The sequence below is a fragment of the Alternaria triticimaculans genome (genome assembly GCF_023758025.1).
Source record: "Alternaria triticimaculans strain BMP 0046 chromosome Unknown scaffold_1, whole genome shotgun sequence".
NCBI classification, from domain to species: Eukaryota; Fungi; Ascomycota; class Dothideomycetes; order Pleosporales; family Pleosporaceae; genus Alternaria; species Alternaria triticimaculans.
In genome coordinates this window covers 1,987,486-2,009,989 of record NW_026055958.1, presented here as the reverse complement: position 1 = coordinate 2,009,989, position 22,504 = coordinate 1,987,486, and the positions used below count along the sequence as shown (strand labels likewise).

The following is a 22,504-nucleotide window of genomic DNA, read 5'->3' as shown; positions in this document are numbered from 1 at the left end:
TTGCACTTTGGTCACCCGACCTTGTCCCCGTCTTGGATGAGCATGTACTCGTCTCCGACCATCATCTTCATTTGGCTGTCGTCCATGAAGTTGTCGTGATCGCCATTCAAGGCAGCGCCATCTTTGTCGTACATGAACTTGGCCAGCGCCAGATAGTCGGGGAAGACGAAGGTGCAGATGGCATCGTAGTCCATGAGCTTGGCTTTGCCGTGCATAATGTCTTGTATGGCTTTTCGATCCCGCTCTAGATGGTATGTCTGTGGCGGTCTCAGCTTGGGTGCTATGTAGTGGACTGCGCTCGGGCTGTACAAGGCTGTAGCTGAGGATGCCATGGCGCTGCAGGATGGGAACTGCGCGCTGTGCGTGGTTGTTGTTATAGTACTCGATAAAGTCGGCATCCGACATGCCATCTTTCTTCTTGATGTATATAGTCGCCTTGACAACCTTTCTGAAGCCAGTCGTGTTCGCGTAACCTGCTTGAAATGCCTTGGGTACCATGTTGTCACGTAGACGAAGATCAACGGTGACGGGCACGGGCAGTAGCCAGCCCTAGTGTCTTATCGACAATGCAGGGCCCACCGTATCTGACGTTGGTCGTTACCACAACGCCGGACGCTGCTGCATTCATTGTTTGGTGAGTAGAGCCGCACTCAGCGCCTGCCACTTCCCCGCCACAATATACGCTGTCCCTCACCGCCACTTGTCTGCCACAGCTGCAGGCAATTGATTAGTCTCGGACCACAGTGAATCACCAGCGGACCCGCCTGTCCGACCATTGTCCGCTCCACCGCACGTCTTGTGGATGCTCCCATCGCTAGGCGCACGACAGTCTCTGGGAAACCTGTCGCTGGTACCACGACACCGAACGCTCCTTCCCAGGCTACCGGTTGCCTGGTCGATCGCACAGTACACAGCATCGTCATCACACTACTCAGCCTCGACTCGGCTCGCCACCAGTCACCTCGGACCACGCCCCATACATAACCCGCTTCACTGCCAGGCCGCCGTCGTCCCGCTACCAGCTACACATCGCGCCCTTGCGACTTCGCTGAGAAGAAAGCAGTCAGCTGCCATGGCGGAAGAGCTAGGAAGAGAGGCCAGGGAGAAGTCGCGCATAGAAGACCTGGAAAGGCCACAACTCGACGATCGCTCCTACCGAATCATCACTCTACCAAATCAACTAGAGGTCCTATTGATACACGAGGCGGGGACGGACAAGGCTAGTGCGGCGCTGGATGTCAATGTGGGCAGCTTCAGCGATGCGCCGGATATGCCGGGTATCGCGCACGCGGTGGAACATCTGCTGTTCATGGGGACCGAAAAGTACCCAGAGGAGAACGCCTACAACCAATATCTGACACGCCACGGCGGGTATTCGAATGCCTTCACAGCCTCTACCTCAACCAACTACTACTTTGAGCTTTCATACCCTTCCTCCACACCTGCGAGCAGCCAAACCGCATCGCCAGACGTGTCACAAACTAATCTGTCAGAGTCCAAGGACGAGTCGCCGCTATGGGGAGGGCTGGACCGCTTCGGCCAGTTCTTCATCAGTCCTCTGTTCTTGGAAGACACGGTCGATCGCGAGCTCAAGGCTGTGGACTCAGAGAATAAGAAGAACCTCCAAAATGATACCTGGCGGATGCATCAGCTTAACAAGGCATTGGCCAATCCAGATCATCCCTACAACCATTTCTCGACCGGAAGCTACAAGACCCTCCATGACGAGCCCATAGCACGAGGCGTGAAGATTCGAGACGAGTTTATCAAGTTTCACTCAACGCACTATTCTGCAAACCGCATGAAGTTAGTCGTCCTAGGCCGAGAGAGCCTTGACACACTGGAAACATGGGTGGAGGAGATCTTCGCTAAAGTCCCGAACAAGAACCTTGGACAAAATCGATGGGATATGCCCGTCTACACTGGGAATGAACTGTTGACACAGACGTTTGCCAGACCGGTCTTGGAATCACGGTCGTTAGAGCTCACATTCGCCTATCGCGATGAAGAGAAGTTTTACGAGTCACATCCTTCCAGATACCTTAGTCACTTGCTCGGTCACGAAGGTCCCGGTAGCATCCTTGCACACATCAAAGCAAAGGGCTGGGCGAACGGACTTGGTGCTGGAGGCTCTACCCTGTGCCCTGGCTCCGGGCTGTTCACTGTCAATATCAAATTGACCGAGGAGGGGCTCAAGAATTACAAAGAGGTTGCCAAGCTTGTCTTCCAATACATCGGATTGATGCGCGATCAGCCACCTCTCGAATGGGTAGTCGAGGAGCAAATGCGGATCAGTGAAGTGGAGTTCCGATTTAAGCAAAAGAGCCCACCTAGCCGCACTGCCAGTGGTCTCGCCGGCATCATGCAGAGGCCTTACGACCGCAAGATGCTTCTAAGCGGCCCAGCCATCATCAAGAAGTTCGATGCCCAGCTGATCAGTGAGGCTATGTCCTACCTTCGACCAGACAACTTCAGGATGACGATCATTAGTCAAGATTTCCCAGGTGGATGGGATCAAAAGGAAAAGTGGTATGGAACAGAGCACAAGGTCGAAAAGATACCAGAAGACTTCCTTGCCGAGATCAAACAAGCATTCGAGAGCAAGAGCCGGCCGACAGAGCTACACTTCCCGCACAAGAACGAGTTCATCCCGACCCGGCTCGAAGTAGAGAAGAAAGAGGTTGAACAGCCGACCAAGGAGCCGAAGCTTATCCGCCACGACGACAACGTGCGCATCTGGTGGAAGAAGGATGATCAGTTCTGGGTACCCAAGGCTAACGTTCATATCTACTTCCGAACACCCATCACCAACGTCACAGCTCGTATCACGTTGTTGTGCACGATCTATCGCGAGCTTGTGAATGACGCTCTAGTGGAATATTCCTACGACGCTGACCTAACCGGTTTGGTCTACGACTTCACCAACCACATCAGTGGCCTTTCGATTACCGTCAGTGGCTACAACGACAAGTTGCACGTATTGCTGGAGAAGGTCTTACTGCAAGTACGGGATCTTGAAGTATCAGAAGATCGTTTCAGGATTATTCACGACCGTATGCTTCGTTCCCTACGCAACTGGGAGTACGGGCAGCCTTTCCATCAGGTTGGGACATACTCTCGGCAGTTCAAGAGTGAGAAGAGCGTAATGAACGACGAACTTCTTCCAGAGCTTGAGAACGTGACGGCTCAGGACGTACAGCAGTTCTTCCCGCAAATCCTGGCGCAATGTCAAATCGAGGTTTTGGCACATGGCAACCTTTACAAGGAGGAAGCTCTGAAGATTACTGATCTAGTAGAACGTACTATCAAGCCAAGGAGACTGCCATCGAACCAGTTACCTACACGCCGGGGACTCATCTGGCCATCCGGCAGTAACTTCATCTACGAGAAACAACTAAAAGATCCTCAAAACGTCAATCACTGCATCGAATATAGCTTATATGCCGGTCACCGTTACGACAGCGTCACACGCGCCAAGCTCCTGCTTCTTGGGCAGATGACGGACGAGCCGTGTTTCAATCAACTTCGTACCATTGAGCAGCTTGGCTACGTCGTATTCTCTGGCCCTAGCTTCCACGACATTTGGTCAGGATATCGCATTCTCATCCAGAGTGAGAAAGATTGTCGGTACCTTGAAGGTCGCATCGAGAACTTCCTCAACACGTTCGAGCAGACACTAAACGACATGAATGAGGAAGACTTTGAGAGTCACAAGCGTGCGATGATTAACAAGAGGCTCGCGAAACTGAAGAATCTATCGTCCGAGGACAATAGGTTCTGGAATCATATTTACAGTGATTCGTATGATTTCCTGCAAGGTATGCTGTCGCCTAGACCCGTGCACTAGTGCATTTCTAACGAGTATACAGCCGATGTTGATGCTGCGACTATCGAGAAGCTTACCAAGAAGGACATGGTAGACTTCTACAGTCACTACATCTCGACTTCATCCTCTCAACGATCCAAACTCTCAGTACATCTACAAGCGCAAGCCAAGGCCAAGGAGCCCTCGCTCGAGGAGAAGAAGACTGCCGCCGCCGCTGCGCTCAAAATCATTCTCGCCGAACACAAGATCACAACCAATGACGAAGCTTTCGAGGCTCGCATCATGGACGCATCGTCCAATGCGGCTATCTCGGATGCAGTTGCCAGCCACCTCACTGACGATCTCAAGATCGAGAAGGAAGTCGCTAACAAGATCCTCGACGAAGCAAAGGCTGCATTGGGTGTAGCAGATTCAGGTCTGCCGGCCGCGCCTCAGGCCCTGGATACGAGTGCAGATGTCAAGAGCGTAGTGGATGCTTCACAGCCTGTTCTTATCGAGGATGTGCATGCTTGGAAGGCGAGTATGCAAGTCAGCACCGGTGTTCGACCGGTGCGAAACTTGGAAGACTTCGTCGAGGTTGCTGAGAAGCTGTGAGTGAAACTATCGCGCTGAGCTTTCTGTTCAGCAATATATCGAAGAAGAACATGGAGATGCGTTATGAGGATGTAGAAAAAAAGGAAGGGGTGCAGCTTCGTTCCCATCTTAGCGTAGTTTCCCTCGATCTATAAATCAATCATACGTATTGCACGTGTCTGATCTATGATCTCTGAGCAGCCATCTGAACCTCGTCCCATTGTCTCATTAGGTCAAGTTCCCATCGCAAAGGTCTCCGCCTCGTCACTCTTCACGAAGCCGACAGGCGAACCGAAACACCACGCACGTGGGAATCCGATACCCCATTTGGCCATCAAGCTCCGCAAATCTTCTTCTGTGCCTGGAATTACATTGATGAATATACGATCAGTATCGTGGCGGGGTTCCGAATGCACCGCCCCTTCTTCTCCGCCTATCCTAAAAAACGCCACTTCTCTAGAAGCCGGTGTCTCACGCTCCACATCTTGTAGAGAATGTACGAGTGACTGTCGTACGGAGTCACTATACGTGGAACAGCCTACGCAACATATCGATGTACAGGTATGGTCACCCAACTTCTCTTTCTCGATCTTCTTAGTCTCTCTGAGCACCCTCAGCGCCATGTCATTACGTTTTGTGAAGAGAGTGCTTGGTCCGAGGAGTGTGGTACAGAGCTTCCATAGCCTTTGCGTACTAGACTGAGCAAGACCAAAGCCAGTGGCTTCAGCATCGTAGGCGAAAACATTCTCATCTGTGTGCCAGCGTGGTGTATCGTATTCGTGGGTTGTCGTGGTGCAGCGGATAGTCAGCCAGTAATTGTGGATGTTCGCTGCTGACAAGAAAGTCTGTAGCCATGAGAGGAGAGGGAGGAGCCGGTGTATCAAAGTCGCGGGAGAAGACAGTGTAAGAGTTGCCCAGGTGTGGAATGACGGTGGGAGGGACGTGGTGCTTGCGTGGAGGAGAGGACCACAATATGTCCATGAAGAAGGGCTGAGTACTTTTAGCCGTGATGGAGATGTACTGTCAGCTTTGGGGTCTTCTGGCGAGGCATCGTTTGGTGTGGTCGTAGGTGGGTATGGAATGAAAGCGTGAGAGCCGTATTGCGGTAGCGGATCGATGGCTGGCGTTGAAGCATTGTTTATCGTCTTGAATGAGGGCTGCACATTTTCAATTGAGCTGGGTTCATCTTCGTAGAATAGTAACATGTTGAGCGAGTTTGCTCTCAGTACGATTGAGACAGTTCTGCAGATGCTTCTGCAGCGGTTCGTAACTAAAAATAATTTGACTTCTGGAACTACGTGTTTTACGCGCTTTGGTCACACAGGGCGTCTGATTAGTGGTTGATGTTTAGGGCGTGGTGGCACAGGGGGCGCGGCCTCCATCCTTTGACGGACATGCATGGATGTATATGCCACCCATTATTCAAAGAGACCTCGGAATGTCGCCAGACCGGATTGCGCGAATAACACTACCAGGTCTACTCGTCAATGCGGGAGTTGACAAGGTGCTGCTACATAGGTGATCGGTACCTAGGTAGACGCGACCAACGTGGATCGGCCCGTCAGGGTTCCGATGACTTCGTCATACGACGAAGGCGCAGTGGCAGCTCTCCGCATGGAATCACAACACCGCGCAAGGCATAAGGAGCCACTCGGGCCGGAAGGTTGAGACAAGGAGGAGGGATTGACACAGCCAGAATGCTACGACGAGCCATCCTGCGGGCGGCTGCGCGCCCACCACAACTTCTTCGCAGCCCACACACGCGCCGCTATGCGACAGAGCCGCCAGCCTCTCCAGCGTCCTCCCAGTCGCGCATCGAGCGCTTCAATCGCCGCCTGCCAAAGTTTCTGCACAAGTACACCAATGCGCTCGGCAATGCCCCGGTCACGCACATAACGTCGTTCCTTCTCCTCCACGAGCTCACGGCCGTCATCCCTCTGTTCGGTCTCGCTGGCTACTTCCACTACACACACTGGCTGCCTCCGTGGTTCGCAGAAGGGGCTTGGATAGCGTCAGGCGTCGAGCGCTTCGGTCGGTACTTCAAGCGCAAGGGCTGGATACGCAGCGATGAAGCGCTGGAAGCCGAACGTGAGGTCGACGAGATCCAGAAGGATGACAAACAGAGGCAGTGGATGAAGAGCCAGGGTTTGTTGTCGCATTCCGATGACGACGGCATCGGCAGCGAGACTAAGAGGCTGAGGAAGGTGGATCAGGCATGGAACATCAGCGAAGGCGGTGTCAGGCTGGTCGTCGAGTTTGCGACGGCTTACGCGATTGTCAAGATGTTGTTGATTCCGAGAATCGTGTTCAGCGTATGGGCTACTCCCACCTTTGCGCGATGGACGGTCGCCCCGGTCTTGAAGAAGTTCCGCGCCATGTTTGGGAAGAAGGGGAACGGCGCGCCTGGAGCGGGGACTGGTGCTATCGAAGGGGGTGCTGTACCGAAGAGTGGAAGTGGAAAGACTTGATCATCCAAGTGGGCTCTAGTTGCAGACAGGCCCTTGGTAGGTACTCTAGGTCTGTACTGTACATACCATTCTATCGCTGAATGCAGATACATGGTAAGCATTTCTCGATGGGCTACTTCCCAAGTCACGCCTTACTATCGATATCACGGTGAAGTCTGTATCTCCCTCATCTTCTCATTCGCGTCATAGGCCACCGTTTGCTTCGCTCATTGTCGGCTTTCTCGGCTGTTTCTTTCCCTCGTCTCCAGTCCCCATCCAGCCCAATTCCACGGCCAGCAACATGTGCTTCAACGACGACGATTACAGCTACGAGTCCAGAGTTGAGGTCCGCAATGGCCAGCGCTACTACACAGAGGATTACTACCCCGGCTTTGGTATGTCTAGACGCCGCAGGTATGGCCTCGGCGGCTCGTACTACCCTTCGCGCTACTACAGCCATACCCCCAGAGGCCGCTACATGAGCAGAGCAGTCACATATCCGAATCGGTACTCCCAGTACGGCGGCGGATATCCAAGTGGTGTCGTTCCTGGAGGTTATTCCAGGGGCGTAATCCCAGGCGGCCACTCCCAGGCCATGGTTCCTCGAGGGTATATTGGAGGTGTCCATCCCGGCCATCCGCCTGCATATACATACGGTACCGGATATCCTGTCGGTGCTCGTAGTATTGTGCCGGTCAATCCCGCAATGGTAAGTTCTCGCTTGTCTTTCGTTGCCCCATCGCGTTTGTTTGCGACTTCCCTTTACTACACCGCTGCCTTGCCCCGCCATCATTGGCTCGCATGTTTTCTTGAACATCGCGTGGCTCTCGGCCTTTACTGCCGCGACATCATCTTTCTCTCGATTTTGTTGTATCTCGCTCCGACCTTCACCTTCTTCCTCCTCTCGCCCTGCTCCACTGTAACCGCGCAATTCCCACCGACCGCCATCGCGACCTGCCTCCTTCACAACTCTCCTATTCATCGTCCGATCGGCCCTTATCCATCAACTCTTGCAATGGAGGGGTACCCAAAGCCCCGCCACCAATACATCTACAACCCTCGTTACGGCCAACGCGGTTTCCTCTCCTATGCCGGCCAAGCCGCGAATGGCGCCGCGCCCACTGGCGTCATAGGCGGCGGCTATGGCTACGGTGGGCTCGGAGGCGTTGGCGTCGGTATGGGTGTCGGATACGGGGTGGCCGCCTACCAACCTGCGGTATACACCCGTCCCTTGTACCCTCAAACCTACGCCACCAACTACTTTCCCCAGAACTACTATGCCTCCAATTATTCTTACCCTTCCTATGGCGGTGGCTATGGCTACTACAACTACAACTTGTATGGCTCGCTGTACCCACTTGCTAACTTCTATTACCCCTACCAGAGGACCTACTACAACACCGTACCTAGTTACGGCTACTCGGCGCACGTCTATCCACCTGGCCCAAGTACAACTACCACAACATATCATGTGACAAACAGTCAACCACAAGGACCGCAAGGCTTCTCGGGCCCAAGGACGGTCAGAGAGACAAGGCCAGCATACGTTCACGGCCACACACAGCAAGGTCCCACGCGCGAAGACATCCAGATGGAGAATCGGAGGATCGCGACTGAGCGTGGTTCGTACGACCCGCGCAAGATTAGGCCAGCAGATGCACGCGACGACGATCCTTTCTGGTGTCGCGAGCTCAACGGCGAGTGGCATCTCAGGTCCTACTATCAGATTGAGAACGAGTGTCATCCTGGCCGATGGATGATGGATGCTGATGTCGGCTTCCTCGTCTTCCACCGCGCGTGATTGGAGCGTTCTTCCACAGTCAGCGACGCGCTCAGCAGAGACAAGAGGCGGTTGATGATACGGACAAGAAGGACTGGTCCACATCACGTTAGGCATCAACGGCAATGAGACAATGGGGTGACGGGATCTACGGTTTTCAGGATTTCGTTCATTTATAAAGTGGAGGATACTTCTGCCTAGGTATGAAAGCAGCATATCATGATATTGGCGTTGGGGTTATGAAGGACAGGCGTTATTAGGGGTGTTTCTTGGGAGAGTCAGAAAAGCAAGGGCGGAATTGCGACTGCACGATAGACCATAGTAACATAACATAGTACTCAAACATTCGGATTCCGCTCTCGTACTTCCCACTCCTATGGTATTGTTTCGTAATTATATCCTTGACGTTTCAAGTTCCTCATGCAAGACTCGCCGAGTCCAACACAGACTCAACGTCGCTCGCGAACAGCTCCATCTTAAGATCCTGCACTTCACATCTTCTCTCCCTGAATCGTGGCAACCACCTTCCTTGTGTGCTTCGAATCTCTGAATTCGAGGTACCATATGCCTTGCCATGTGCCCGTGTTCAGCTTTCCATTTGTGATCGGGATCGTGACGCTCGCGCCAATCAACGCAGACTTGACATGCGCGGGCATGTCATCGCTGCCTTCTGCATCATGGCGGTACAGTCCCTGACCCTTCTTGTCTTCCGGCACAATGCGATCCAGCGCTGTGCTCATGTCCGCGCGAACATCTTGATCCCAGTTCTCGTTCAATGACAGCGCGCACGATGTGTGTTGAATGAAGAGGTTCAGTAGGCCAGTCTTGTAGCTCTTGATCTCGGGTACTTCTTTGAGGATGTGGTCGGTGATGAGGTAGGACCCGCGCGACCGGCTGGGGAGGGTGAGGGATTTCTGTGCCCTAGGAACTGTTAACAACTAACAGACACTTTGTATAGGTACAAAACACAAGGACATACCAAGACATGATTGGTACGGAGGTGCAGACGTTTGGACTCTTGCACAGCACGCTTGCGCGCGGTTGGGGTGTTGGCACGAGGTAGTTTGCGAGGCTGTTGTAGGGCGCCCAGAATATACCGACAAAGAGTCCTGGGAATAGCGCGATTACGAAGATGAAGACGATCAAGAAGGTCGTTAGATGTGAGCTTGTAGAGTGTTGTTGCGGCATTGCGTTGAGCTAAAGTTCGGAGAGTTGAGTCGCGTTATGTGGGGTGGGGTGACGTCAGAGGAGTGTCGCGGTGGGGTTAGGTCGTCTTGAATGTAAAGAGCATGTCCGTTTTCAACGGTCACATTCAACATACGCACATACTCACATACGCCCTGGGTGTATGGTCCTTGACGCACTAAAGATGGGGTGCTACGCTGAGCCAATGCTGAACAACACGTGGTGAGGTCCTTCCGCCGGGCACAGCCTCGTTTTCTTCTCTTTCCGCTTTTAACCCAGCAGAAACGACTTTAAATGACCTTCAGGCCCTACAAGACGCGCTTCCTACGCGTTTTTCGTGAGACTTCAAAATTACTGAATCAGTAGTAGATATGTGTACTAGGATGAACGTGCAAAGCACCATTCTGACCGCAGGAGAGAGACTGCGAGTGCGATACCCTCACTTGGAGTGCCGAGATTCAATTGACGCAGAGGTTTGACGCATGGTGATGTCTCACATAGCCCTGAAGTTTGTGGAGCGACGTTTGTGGAGCGAGACTTTATTCTCAATTCAGATGGTGATCTCATAAACCATCCAGCTCAAATGAAGGCCTTTCTGCTCTTTGACATCGCCGTTAGAGTCGGTTGTATTCCCGTATGCACTGGCAGTGACTTAGGGATTTAAGCTCAGAGCATGTCAATATTGGTGGACTTGTAATGTATATCTTTCAGTACCATGAGGTGGAACATGAAGGCTGTCTCACATCCATATAGAATGACCCCTCGACGCTGTCCGGTAAGAGATGGCTCAACTTGATTCGCGAAAGCCATGTATTCAGGGAATACACTCTGCTCTCGAATGATGATACCAAAGCGGAGCTCAATCCCAGAACTTTTTCGAGTTCAATGCGCATACATTGCATCGTTCAGAAGACAGGCGAATACCGCGACCTCAACACGACAGAAGACGACAGTTTGTCAAAGTCTCAATTGCAATGCATATATACACCAGCCCTGATCTCTCTTCTGACTGCCTCGCTCTATCGCTGTGCAAGCGGCTCATCCGTAACCTTCTGCGTCCCGTTGACTTCCGCCGCATCGCCTTTGGGTCCAAGGGGGTATGATAGCTCGTGTTCAGGGGTGGCTTCGAGGAGCGGTCGGTGTTTCTCGTGTGCCTATAGAGGTAATTAGCGGTAATTCTCTTGCCTTAACCAGCTCCAGTATCGGAAGGCTGAAATAGACACAATCCAAACGGGGACTTACGAATGGAAGTCCACAGTATGTGCACCAGCAGATCTGGGGCTTATCTACGTTGATGAAGATCCTTGGGTGTCCGAGAGGGCCACCGCCTCCGTCACAGGATACAGTACGGTCGTGCGTCCAGCGAACGGGCTGCTTGTGGATGAGCTCGATCGCGGCGTATGGGCGAGGCTGTACGATTCTATGTCAGCATGTGAATCTCCCCTGCATAAACCAACCCTTTCTTCCACGGTTGTTTCCGTTTCTTCCATAATGTCCGCTCCAGGAGATTTCGACATACCTGGTCCTCCATAATGCTCTGCTCAAATCTTGGCCCACTCATCGCAACCTCCCTCGGGTTTTGGCTCCGCGACCAAATGCCCTTGTAGTTCGGCGCCTGTTCAACCCTCAACTTCTCGGCTGTCTCTGGAGACTCCTGCAAGACCTTGTCGAAGGAACCCTCGGAAGATGTAGGCATCGCATTGGTCTCGGAAACGTTCGGCTTCGCATCGCGCTTGACAGGGTCGTTAGCGGGGACCTGGTTGCTGGTCGTCGCGGTGGAGGTGTAGCGGACGAAGGAGCGGGAGGAAGCCGCTGCGCTGCGAGAGCGCAGGGCGCGAAGGGCTGTTGGGAGCATATCTGGCGAGGTATTGGAGCAGACGGGCTGCGCAATTGCTTGGGAAAGATGCCGTTTGGATGGTGAAGTTGAGCTTCCGACGGTTCGCGCTAAATCACTTACATAAGCGATCGTGTTATTGGCTTGCTTCCCTTCACACTCAACCTTGCAGGAAGGTGTTTCCAAGAACATTTCTAAAAGATCGTACTAAATTCAGATGTCGAGGCTAGTTTATTCCTTGTAATAAAGTACCGACTTAGTCTGTGAAGACATGACCAACACATTATCAACCGACATTTAGGAAGAGATACAGTCGTATGGTACATATCGCATTTTCCTACTCTGATATTCACGATTTCGACGCTTCCATGTACTTATTACGGCCGATCACGTTGGAAATCAGAACTTAAAGACGTAAAAGCCGCAAAGAGAAAGATGTATCACGCGGAATTTCGATGGTCTGAGTCGAGAAGGCGACATGGAGTAGAAACACTGAAGGCTCAAGATCTGCCGAGTACTGCTTCGCAAAGCACATCAATGAGTTCATCTAGAACCTCCATCTGTACAACAGAATAAGCATGTATAAGAGAACGCCTAGGGATGACGCCCACACACCGCAGGGCTGATATGGTAGCCGAGTCGGAGATCGGCTCTCCGCTAAGCCCGGACCCTTACCTACCCAACCTCGAACTCCAACATATCTAGTTATCAAACACCAGATACCATCACCCGAATCACAGAATTTTACAGTACTTTCCATCATGGTTGGCTCAATACCAAACGATATATTCCAATTCTCCACCTACGCAGCTCTCAACGCCGGATTCAATCAAGGCCAACCGCGAACCGCTGACCTTACTTCCCACGGCACAGATGGCATTGGTGTTTACGAAGATGGCAGTCTCATGATTTTGAAAGACCGACAAGCGTACGCACTTACCAAGGATGGTAAAGCAAAGTCAGCACCCATGAATGCACGCCTTCCTTTCGCATTGGTCACAGTATACCAGCCAACATTTCGTCTGAAGATCGGGTCGATGTCGCTGGAAGCCCTTGATGAGCTCGTTTCATCAGATGATGTGGGTCCAGCGAAGGGCGTGAATACTCTTATGCCCTTTAAGATCGCTGGTCGTTTTGATTCGATAGAATTCGAAGATGGGCCCAGCAGAAATGCAATCGACGGTACGGTGTTCGGCTTCGTGGTGCCAGCCTGGATGAAGGCTATCAGCGGCCCACGGATCCATGCACATTTCCTGGACGCAAATGAGGAATTTGGAGGGAAAGTCGTAGATTTCACCATGGCAGAAGAAGCAGTGTTTAGTTTTGCGAAATGTGGGAGATTCCACTTGGGTTTTCCGCAGGGAGGAGAGTGGGAGGAAGTGAAGTTGTGATTGGAGAAGTGTGCTCGGGATTGGGCGACTATCATCGCATTGATCGCTTCATAGAATCGCCGCGATCGCCTCAACGTGGTGACACTACCAAGCACTTAGACACCATATAGCCACGCAGCTCCATCGACGTCGTCGTTCTTCTCCCTTGTTTCCTACGCGTCCTCACCATCGCTGCTTCAAGTGCAACGGCATTGACGAACATGTAACAAAGCTTTCTTCGACGACCTAAAAACCCTCGCCGTTATCGTCGGCTTCTCGCGTTGTCTTACATTCGTCGAATGATGCATCTTTTTCGGTGTTTGTACTGCTAGAATCAAGCCTATTGTCGATATAGATGGTTGCTAAATGTTTTGTGTCTAAGTTCCACTCAGGTACTCAGAGATGCTCCTGAGGGCGGGTTCGATCAGTGTATGAGTGATCGGTGTGATCTCAACCCACCAATTTGTCAAGTCCATCTCTTTGAGCCTCAAACCATCTGTTAACGAGTTCGCAGGCTCATGTGTAAATCAATACTTCTTTTTTTGTTAAAACTTGCACCCTTATAGTTATCGCTGATATTGTGTTGGTATGCAACGTTGGACAGATCCGCGTCAATGTCACGGCATCCGGTGCATCGATCGGTCTTCGTGTCGGGCGAAAGTTCCACCTTCTTGCGATAACAGCCCAGGATCCAGCACTTTTCATACGGGTTCATTAACAAAATTTCCAAAGAAGAAATGCTGCTGTTCATGGTAGATGATTGCATACGCGGTCATCACTCTACTCTAACAACCGCACAATATCCTCATGTCCCAATTTGCGAGCAAGATCCAAAGCCTTCAACCCCACCATGTTCCTGTACTCCTTGGCCGCGCCTTTCTCTAAGAGAAATGAGACTGCCTCGGTATGGTGGTTTTTAACGGCACAATGTAGCGCAGAGCCCCAACCTTCGTCCTCTAGTTGGCAAGGGATTATCTCGAGTCTTCCGTACGGGTGTGCATTGACATCGGCGCCTCGATCCAGCAGCTGCTGCATAATGTCAATGCTGCCTTCACGGGCAGCATTGAGGAGTGCCTTGGGCGCCTCTTCCAGCGATGCGTCATGTGCCAACAATAGCGCTGCCATATGCCTGTCATCTTTCGCACAGGCTATTTCGAGCGGGTTCTCGTTCGTCCGGGTGCTCTCGTCCACATGGGCGCCTTTTGACAATAGATGCGCAGCAATCTTTAGGCAAGCTGTATCGCCATCGGGATATCCTGGGCCTGTCTCCGCGCTACTGACGATGGATCTGTTTACCTGTCAGTTATTTCTGCGAGTCGAATGGTCTCCAGAAGGGTAGCGAAGGCTTACACAAGCGCGCTGCCAACATGCTCATAGGGCTCGTTGATATTCCAACCGTACGCCAGCGCCACATCGATGGCTTTCGTGTTCCATTCATTTTCCCGACGTGCCCCATCCAGAACATACCCTATAGTGCAATCAGTGCACCTAGCACCACGCTTGAAGAGCTCTTCGGCCATGTCGTACCGGGCCAGCTCTAATGCTTCGTTGAGGGCATCGCTCAATCCGTTACCCCGGCGCAAAGCATCAGGATCTTCAGCCTCGTGTTTCGACATCACATCATGTAGGGTAGCGAGGTCGTTGGACTCGATAGCGGCAAGCATTTGTGCATTGAAGTCATCTTCGTTGTTATCAGTAAACCCTGTCATTGCTTGAGTGATGTAGAAGATAAATTTTGAATGTGAATATCTTTTGCACTTGCGATTTGGAAAATGAATATTGCGGGCTTGGCAGGTGGGATTCAGCTGGAAAAATGGTAATGGGTTGGAGGGAAGAAGCCGAGGGCGGAAAGCCTTTCTAACATGCTGTCTCTTTAGTGTGGCGCAGTCAGGTCGTAGAAGGCGTAGCAACATCCATTTCAGCCCTTTGGGCGCCCTTTTACGCCCTCGCACGCATGACGTACCTTCGATTCCTAACTGCCTCCTTATTGCACCCCGAACCATCCGATTTCCACCGCTCAAACGCTGGCTATCCATCATCACACTGTCGCCCTTGGCACTCTACAAGGCGTAGCATGCCTAGGTAGTCACAGCCCCAGCTAACCTGTCTAAATCCTGACGTAAGGCCTTACCCTCATACATACAACGCCGTCGCGGGGTTTCTTTACTGTGCAGGAACTAGCCAAGAATCACTTTTGTTACAGTCAAGGTCATTATTATCTCTTGGTACTGAGGCAACCTTGGAATAGTAAAGAAACCTAACATGAACGACGATGATGATTGCTATGCTGGCGAGCACGACCAAAGCAATGCGAGACTTTTCGCCGTCTGGATAGGCACAGATCGTTCTTCTGCTCACTCAAACTGAAGCGATTGTAATGAAATTGTGGATTCCATCACGCTGATAGTTCCTGAGGTCAGTAAGAGGCCGAAGGATGTAGACAACCTATAAATGATACACCAGGAGAAACGGAAGAGGAGTTGTACTGGGCCAGGTTGGTGGTGATACGAGGGTGAGCAGTAGCAGTCAACACGAGTCGGGTGGTGTAGAAGTATCAGGGTATCGTCTCTACCGGAACGGGCTCAGGGTACCTAGTCGTCAATTCAACCTTCTTGCGTATGCCATACTTTCGCGACTCAGCGGGTCCAACAATCGGTACAGCTCGTAAAAGCGCTCGATGCGATAGTGGTTCCTATGTTTGTGATGGTTCAACCTATTGATTTGGCTGATGGCGTTCGATAGCTGCGGCGAGTCGTCCGGAGCTTTCCACTTTCGGATAGCTTCGCCCCATCTGTGGCGCTGCTCAGGTGGTAACTCCAGCTGTACTACAACAACACAGCCTCGCCCTCTGCCATCGACTCCTTTCGTCTCTCTCACTCCGTCTCGAGCTTCATCAACACGGTGCGAAACTTCCGATATGACGAGAAATCACCCCAGCCTTCGCAAGGCGGCTTCGAACGCGGACCTCTACGCGGATCCGTCACCGCCCCGCCCGCTACGGCATTCGTACTCCACGACACTTGGACGCGCTCACACGACCGCATCGCTACCTCAACGTCATCGACAGGACCGAGTGACAGAGAGAGGATGGAGGAGCCGCGAAGCTGTTTCCGACTACCGTAACCGGCACAGTATCACCGCGACGTATCCCAACCTTATCGATGTTGAAGACGAAGACTACGCGCCGCCTTCGAGCTACCAAAACCCTCCCCCTGTACCACCGAAGATACTAGAGGTTCCAGTTGAGCAAGCAAAAGAGGACGTCAAGATGCCTAAGCCAACGCCCTCTCATTGTTGGATTCCGGTGCCTGCTCGCTCAAAGGAAGATCCGGCACGCTACACGAAGCCCTTCACCGACTACATGACGAGCAATCCTACAATCTTCCACGCTGTCGATGCTGTCGCACAGGACCTTGAGAAGGATGGCTACAAGAAGCTGTCTGAGCGCGATGCGTGGGAGCTGAAGGCTGGCGGCAAATACTACGTTGAGCGCAACGGGAGCTCGCTCATCGCCTTCGCTATTGGTGACAATTACGCGTCGGGCAATGGAGCTGCGATTCTTGCTGGACACATTGATGCGCTCACAGCGAAGTTGAAGCCCATCTCGAACCTTCGCACCAAATCAGGCTACGTACAGCTCGGTGTGGCCCCATACGCCGGTGCACTGAGCGACACATGGTGGGACCGCGACCTTGGTGTTGGTGGACGGGTACTCGTCAAGGAGAATGGGAAAATAGTCACGAGGCTTGTCAAGCTGGACTGGCCTATTGCAAGGATTCCAACACTAGCACCTCATTTTGGTGCTGCCGCCAACGGGCCGTTCAACAAAGAGACGCAAATGGTCCCCATAATCGGTCTGGACAACAGCGATATTGGAAGTTCGTCGGAACATGGTGAGGAGAACTGGAAAGCCAGTGTGCTGGGCGGAGAGGGCGCATTCGCTGCTACTCAGCCGGAGAGGCTTGTGAAAGCCATCTCAAGCGAACTCGGCATTACGGACTGTATGTGCACTACACCCTCACGTCCCTAAAGATACTGATTTGTAACAGATTCGTCCATTGTCAATTGGGAGCTTGAGCTCTTCGATACGCAAGCTGCCCAGACCGGTGGCCTCGACCGGGAGTTCATCTTCGCCGGTCGGATCGACGACAAACTCTGCTCTTGGGCTGCTATTCAAGCTCTCCTCAACTCGAGTTCATCCCTCTCAACCTCGTCCCAGATCCGCATGGTCGCCCTCTTCGACGACGAAGAAGTCGGCTCGCTACTCCGACAAGGTGCTCATGGCAACTTCCTTCCAAGCGTCATGGAGCGCATCGTCGAAGAGTTTGCGTGCAACGGAAAGACCGGCAGCGCTTTGAGCAGAACATATGCAAACTCTTTCCTCGTCTCTAGCGACGTGATTCACGCGGTGAATCCCAACTTCCTCAACGCGTATCTCGAGAACCACTCTCCGCGTCTCAATGTCGGTCCTGCTGTCTCTGCGGATTCAAATGCCCACATGACGACTGACGCTGTCTCCACCGCTATTCTGCAGCGCTGTGTTGATCGCGATGTCGGCATGCGCAAGGTCGACCCTAAGCTTCAGGTGTTTCAAATTCGAAATGATAGCAGGAGTGGAGGCACCGTTGGACCAATGCTGAGTTCTGCAACGGGTATCAGGTCCATTGATTGCGGCATTCCGCAGCTGAGTATGCATTCTATCAGGGCAACGACCGGAAGTTTGGATCCTGGTCTGGGTGTCTTTACTTTCCAGAGTTTCTTGGAGAACTTTGAGAGTGTTGACAAGGAGTTCAGGGCATAGAGTGTCGTTGGAGTTGGATATATTCTCGAGTACAGAATCACAACTGGTTTTCACGTCTTACAATACAAATCAGTGACCACATGTCTACATGGTTGAACCAGAACGTCATTCATTGAACAGACTACGAATTGAAGTATTCTAAGTACTCCGCGGCCTTGACCATAGCGCCGGAAATCCGAAAACTCCACCTTGATGCCGCCAAAATCAATTCGTGCAACGCCGCTGGGCGAGCTTCGTACATACTCTCGGGATCGACCTTGGCCACCGCTGCAGTACCCATAGCACAGAAACATACGTCTACTAAGCATTGGGCCGTGTCGGCATTTCCTCATCTTCGTCATCTTCTGGGTGACCAAGCAGGTCCTTGACGTTCTTCATTTCATAGTGCTTCTTGCGCAACTCCTCAAACTTGCGGTGCTTCTCCCTCTCTTCCTGGGTGGCGTTGGGGAGGAGCTCGCCGTGGTAGCCTTCATCTGTATCCATGCCCTCTTCCACCATGACCCTCTTCTCGCTCTCGGGTGTCTGCGACTGTCGTGCCTGCAGCTCCGGCTGTCCCAAGTCGAACTCGGGTATATCTTCAATCTTAGGTTTCCGCTTTGGCTTGTCCAGCTCGTCCACCTTGAGCTCTTCGGCGTTGAGCATTTCGACCTCCTCTTCGTCCTCGGCGGGATCGTACTGCTTGGCGTATGGTGTCTTGGGCTCATCGATCTTCATGGTGCTGTCGCGGTTCTGCTCATTCAGGTAAAGGTTGGCCTCGTCCCACTTGAGCTGCGGGCTTGTCTCGTCCGCGGGGTCAATGCCCGACTGCCGTCGTGAACCGATGCCGCGTGGGTTCGACGAGGATCTTCGGTGAGCGCCAGCATTGCGCAGCGTGTTTTCCAATACAATTTCCTTCTCTGACAATTCGCGACCCAGCTGCGGCCGCTCGGATATGGGGCTTACGGCCGGTGGAAGCTCGCTAGTGGGGGACGTTTGGGAGTCGGCGCGGTACGAGCTAGAGTTTTTGAGGATACCTGGCCTTGTTAGCCATGCGTGCACCAGGCGGCGGGGTATGGGAGAGTCCCACCCTTAGGTCGCTCAGGATGCGAGCTCGGCGAATGCAGTTCGGGGGATTGTCCAGTCATGTTGGGTGATATGGGAGGGACTTTGCGACAGTAGCCGTGGGTGTGAGAGGCTGAGATGCGGGAGGAGCTGGCTTTGTATGGTGGTGGGCGACAGATGAGGCGACGGCGTTAGTTTAGGACGGCTAGAAAGCAATGCGCGTGGTGGGGTGCGTTGTCCTGTGAACGGCGGAAGTATGACGTAGGCCCCAGCACAATCCCACCCCGCACGCGTTCTGATTCACATGCAGGTGCGGCCTGTAACCCCGGTCATTGTAGCAGATGCAGAGGTTGCCGCGGTTATTAAGACGTCTCGATGCATCAAGGATATGTCCACCCATTGTGGTCAGTGTGGACAACCTGGTCGCAAGCCGCCTGTGGTCAAAGCACGCATGAGAAAATCATCTGTATTATTCTGATATTGCTTTCACTCCGGAACAAGTCCGCCATCTTGATGCTTTCCTCATTCTGTATCGAAGGACAAGCGGCTCTACGGCACCTAGCGTCTACGAGAGGTAACTGTCAAGCGATGCAGCCAATGTCCGCCAAGACTCTTCAGCGTGTTCTAATGTTAGAGCTTTCTTAAACCGCGACGCGCCTGACGCTACTCGCACCGGAAAACATCCATGGCGGCGAGATGTCAGGTACTGAGATACACGGTGAGACCACAAAGGAACCAGTGCCCAACCTTAGCGGCTATTCAGAGCCAATTCACCGCCTGAGCAGCGCTATATAGTACTGCTTAGTCGTCAATTAGCGGAGATTCCAGAGGTACCTGATACACGCGTGGCACAATTGTGGGCTTCAGACTTTGCCTTAGAGCTTCAAGCTCAACCAAGAAATCGCAAAGTTGCGATAGTGTACATCTGGCTGAGACTCAGACTACCAGAAGTGGTCCAAAGGACCTAGTCATCACTAGCCGTGTCGCGAACGAAAAAATCATGGCGGCACACATACAGAAGAGACTGAGACAGCTTGCAGCCTCAACGCGTCGCGCGCGTGATGAAATAATGTCCCTACTTTCAGGTCATCACCGCATCATGGAAGCCACCGAAGCGGCCCTCGTGATGATGGTTTTAGAAGAGGATGGCTCGTTCTGGGCCAGTTATCCGAGTTGCCAGCTGAGTAGGATGTGTCGAGCTGGCAAATGATACGAGTCAAAGGCCGGTGTTGAAGAAGAGAAGAGGACGGGCGCGCCGGCGAAGAGAATATCGAGCTCGGTTGATGACTAAGCCACATCCCTGCCGCGGAAGGCGCGCGCCTGAGCTGCAAGTGCCAACCTCTCAAACGTTTTCTCAGTACGCACCACCATCCGCCATTGCACACGATACATCCCACCACGCTCGACAATCACACACCCCCGCCTTCGCCACATCTTTCCGCAGCATCATACCAACGACACGTGACAGACTTCCTCCTCGCAGCAAACATCCACCACCACAAACTACACCCCGCATATCTTCGACGCACATTGGCCGCTAGCCCGCCAGCTCCTCTGCTGCTTGTTCGCTCGTTACTCCCACCAAGCCTTGGATATTTAACCTTCTTGCATTGTATTATATACTCGTTTGACACTGCTGCCAATGGATAACAGGGATAATCTCTGGACTCGGCGCTCCAAGTATGCTCCTGCGTCCCCGCATCTTTGTTCTCTCCACTGACGGCCGCCAACAGCACCAGCAAGCTCTCTCTCTCCATGTCACATTCGGAAAATAACAGCGAAAAATCCGAGCCGCACCAACGCACCGTCTCCGCTACCAAACGCTTCGGTGGCGACTCCTCCCACGGCGGTCGAAACCCTTTCAACGCTATATCGCCCTTGACACCCGGTGGTTTAGCGTCACCCACAACTGGGGGCTCTTCTGCGTTTGGGCTCGGCTCAGGCGCGTTCGCCTCCTTTGGATCTGCGGGAAAGGCGCCCAAAACGCCTGGCACTGCTTTCGACTTCAAAGCAGCCGCCATGTCGTCGCCCACGCCCGCGACACCTTCTGATAAAAAGGACAAGCCCGTGAGCAAGGTCGTCAATAGCATACGCAAAGAATCGATATCCACAACCTCAATACCAGACAACACAGCGAGTCCCTCTGCGCCGCCAGATTTCAATGCGCCGTGGCCGCTCAAATACACATGGGCGGTATGGTACCGTCCGCCTACGGCCAAGAACGTAGACTACGAGAAGTCGATTGTGCCCCTCTGTAAATTCAGTACGGCGCAAGAGTTCTGGAAGGTCTTCTCCCATCTTAAGCGTCCTTCGAGTCTCCCCTCCGTTTCCGATTACCACGTGTTCAAGCAAGGCATCCGGCCGGTATGGGAGGACGATGAGAACAAGCGAGGTGGCAAGTGGATCATGCGCCTGAAAAAGGGCGTGGCTGACCGCTACTGGGAGGACCTGCTACTAGCACTCGTTGGAGATCAGTTCCTGGATGCCGGGGAGGAGTTCTGCGGCTTCGTCTTGAGTGTCCGGAGCGGCGAAGATGTCTTCAGCATCTGGACTAAGAGCGATGGTGTGAAGAATGTCAAGATTCGGGATACAATAAGGCGGGTCCTCAAACTGCCGGAGGGGACCAACATAGTATGGCGCAGTCACGACGACAGCATCGCCCAAAGATCGGCCATCGATCAAGCCCGCCATGAGAAGAGCCAGCATGAAAAACGCAGAGTAGTGTCTACGGATGAGTCACGTGAGAAGCCGACTGCTGGTTCCTAGGAGAATCTCAGCCTAGCGACGATCTTCAGGCCGACCCCAGATCAATCGCAAAGCCAACCATACAACCCATGTATTCGCCACGGTCGTCTGATGGCTGGCTTACGCGACCGTTATTCGCACCGTATGCCCAAACGCGTCTGAAACAACGCCGCTTCGTGTTGTACTGGGTGCGGGTTGCAAGTTGGCTGTCAATACTCTGGTGCTTTCGACGGAGCACCGCTTGTAAGAGAGACTGCTAGCTTCTGTTGCTGAGTGAGTTGCACGGAGAGATGTTTCTTTGCCGAGATGCACAAACAGATACCGTGAAGGTATACACCATACTGTCATCTGTAGATGTGTTCATGACATGACCGCGAATACCTTCTGGTCACGTCAGTCACAACTCGGAAATGTAGAGCGCGCTCGATTGGGGACGTCGCTGAAAGGCTGGCCATGCACGTAGCACATCCAGGGCCCTAGCCTCATTTCTGTACATTGTATTTTTACATAGCGAAGCGTAGGATCTCAGGTAGCACCAAGCCCTGAAGCCCGCCTGTCCACAGAGCGAGGCATCGAAGAAGAATATGTCGCATTGATTTGTGACTATGAACATATCACCAAAGTCCCCAACGTGACCTTATCCGACGTGCCGTTTGTCGTGACGCACCAATCTGTTCTCGAGCTCGACGTCGCAGCTGAGCCGTCGCGTCCCTGCAGCGCGCTGAAGCACCTACGTCAAGGCGCACGGACGTATCGCCGACGGGTTCTCTGGCGCACCTTCACCTCCGCATGCCCCACGGTGCGCGTCTGCGCTTGTGCAGTTCCCTCACGCAGTTCCGAGGTCACCCAGCCTACCAGACGATGCGAATGCCCGCCGCTCTGCCACCGCAATGCGACACCAA

At 52.9% G+C, this 22,504-nt stretch overlaps 11 protein-coding genes across 11 annotated transcripts; 6 read left to right on the top strand and 5 right to left on the bottom strand.

The window, feature by feature from the left end:
- Positions 1-11: 11 nt before the first annotated feature.
- Positions 12-498, bottom strand: J4E78_000647 (uncharacterized protein; the record flags this gene model as incomplete). Its single annotated transcript, XM_049361309.1, has 2 exons — positions 12-257; positions 310-498. 2 exons carry the CDS (start codon positions 496-498, stop codon positions 12-14), a joined length of 435 nt encoding a protein of 144 aa, XP_049226592.1.
- A 574-nt stretch (positions 499-1,072) lies between these two features.
- J4E78_000646 (uncharacterized protein) lies at positions 1,073-4,420 on the top strand (the record flags this gene model as incomplete). Its single annotated transcript, XM_049361308.1, has 2 exons — positions 1,073-3,818; positions 3,870-4,420. 2 exons carry the CDS (start codon positions 1,073-1,075, stop codon positions 4,418-4,420), a joined length of 3,297 nt encoding a protein of 1,098 aa, XP_049226591.1.
- Positions 4,421-6,096: 1,676 nt separating this feature from the next.
- Positions 6,097-6,867, top strand: J4E78_000645 (uncharacterized protein; the record flags this gene model as incomplete). Its single annotated transcript, XM_049361307.1, has 1 exon — positions 6,097-6,867. The coding sequence occupies one exon, from the start codon at positions 6,097-6,099 to the stop codon at positions 6,865-6,867; it is 771 nt and encodes a 256-aa protein (XP_049226590.1).
- A 994-nt stretch (positions 6,868-7,861) lies between these two features.
- On the top strand, positions 7,862-8,647 carry J4E78_000644 (uncharacterized protein; the record flags this gene model as incomplete). Its single annotated transcript, XM_049361306.1, has 1 exon — positions 7,862-8,647. One exon carries the CDS (start codon positions 7,862-7,864, stop codon positions 8,645-8,647), a length of 786 nt encoding a protein of 261 aa, XP_049226589.1.
- Positions 8,648-9,117: 470 nt separating this feature from the next.
- On the bottom strand, positions 9,118-9,613 carry J4E78_000643 (uncharacterized protein; the record flags this gene model as incomplete). The annotated part of the gene is made up of 2 exons (XM_049361305.1): positions 9,118-9,547; positions 9,606-9,613. The coding sequence occupies 2 exons, from the start codon at positions 9,611-9,613 to the stop codon at positions 9,118-9,120; spliced, it is 438 nt and encodes a 145-aa protein (XP_049226588.1).
- Positions 9,614-10,830: 1,217 nt separating this feature from the next.
- On the bottom strand, positions 10,831-11,666 carry J4E78_000642 (uncharacterized protein; the record flags this gene model as incomplete). The annotated part of the gene is made up of 3 exons (XM_049361304.1): positions 10,831-10,965; positions 11,054-11,221; positions 11,331-11,666. The coding sequence occupies 3 exons, from the start codon at positions 11,664-11,666 to the stop codon at positions 10,831-10,833; spliced, it is 639 nt and encodes a 212-aa protein (XP_049226587.1).
- A 740-nt stretch (positions 11,667-12,406) lies between these two features.
- J4E78_000641 (uncharacterized protein) lies at positions 12,407-13,036 on the top strand (the record flags this gene model as incomplete). Its single annotated transcript, XM_049361303.1, has 1 exon — positions 12,407-13,036. One exon carries the CDS (start codon positions 12,407-12,409, stop codon positions 13,034-13,036), a length of 630 nt encoding a protein of 209 aa, XP_049226586.1.
- A 759-nt stretch (positions 13,037-13,795) lies between these two features.
- On the bottom strand, positions 13,796-14,724 carry J4E78_000640 (uncharacterized protein; the record flags this gene model as incomplete). The annotated part of the gene is made up of 2 exons (XM_049361302.1): positions 13,796-14,303; positions 14,483-14,724. 2 exons carry the CDS (start codon positions 14,722-14,724, stop codon positions 13,796-13,798), a joined length of 750 nt encoding a protein of 249 aa, XP_049226585.1.
- Positions 14,725-15,932: 1,208 nt separating this feature from the next.
- On the top strand, positions 15,933-17,816 carry J4E78_000639 (uncharacterized protein; the record flags this gene model as incomplete). Its single annotated transcript, XM_049361301.1, has 2 exons — positions 15,933-17,016; positions 17,065-17,816. 2 exons carry the CDS (start codon positions 15,933-15,935, stop codon positions 17,814-17,816), a joined length of 1,836 nt encoding a protein of 611 aa, XP_049226584.1.
- Positions 17,817-18,116: 300 nt separating this feature from the next.
- J4E78_000638 (uncharacterized protein) lies at positions 18,117-18,940 on the bottom strand (the record flags this gene model as incomplete). The annotated part of the gene is made up of 2 exons (XM_049361300.1): positions 18,117-18,829; positions 18,883-18,940. 2 exons carry the CDS (start codon positions 18,938-18,940, stop codon positions 18,117-18,119), a joined length of 771 nt encoding a protein of 256 aa, XP_049226583.1.
- A 1,672-nt stretch (positions 18,941-20,612) lies between these two features.
- Positions 20,613-21,623, top strand: J4E78_000637 (uncharacterized protein; the record flags this gene model as incomplete). The annotated part of the gene is made up of 1 exon (XM_049361299.1): positions 20,613-21,623. One exon carries the CDS (start codon positions 20,613-20,615, stop codon positions 21,621-21,623), a length of 1,011 nt encoding a protein of 336 aa, XP_049226582.1.
- Between the last annotated feature and the right edge of the window lie 881 nt (positions 21,624-22,504).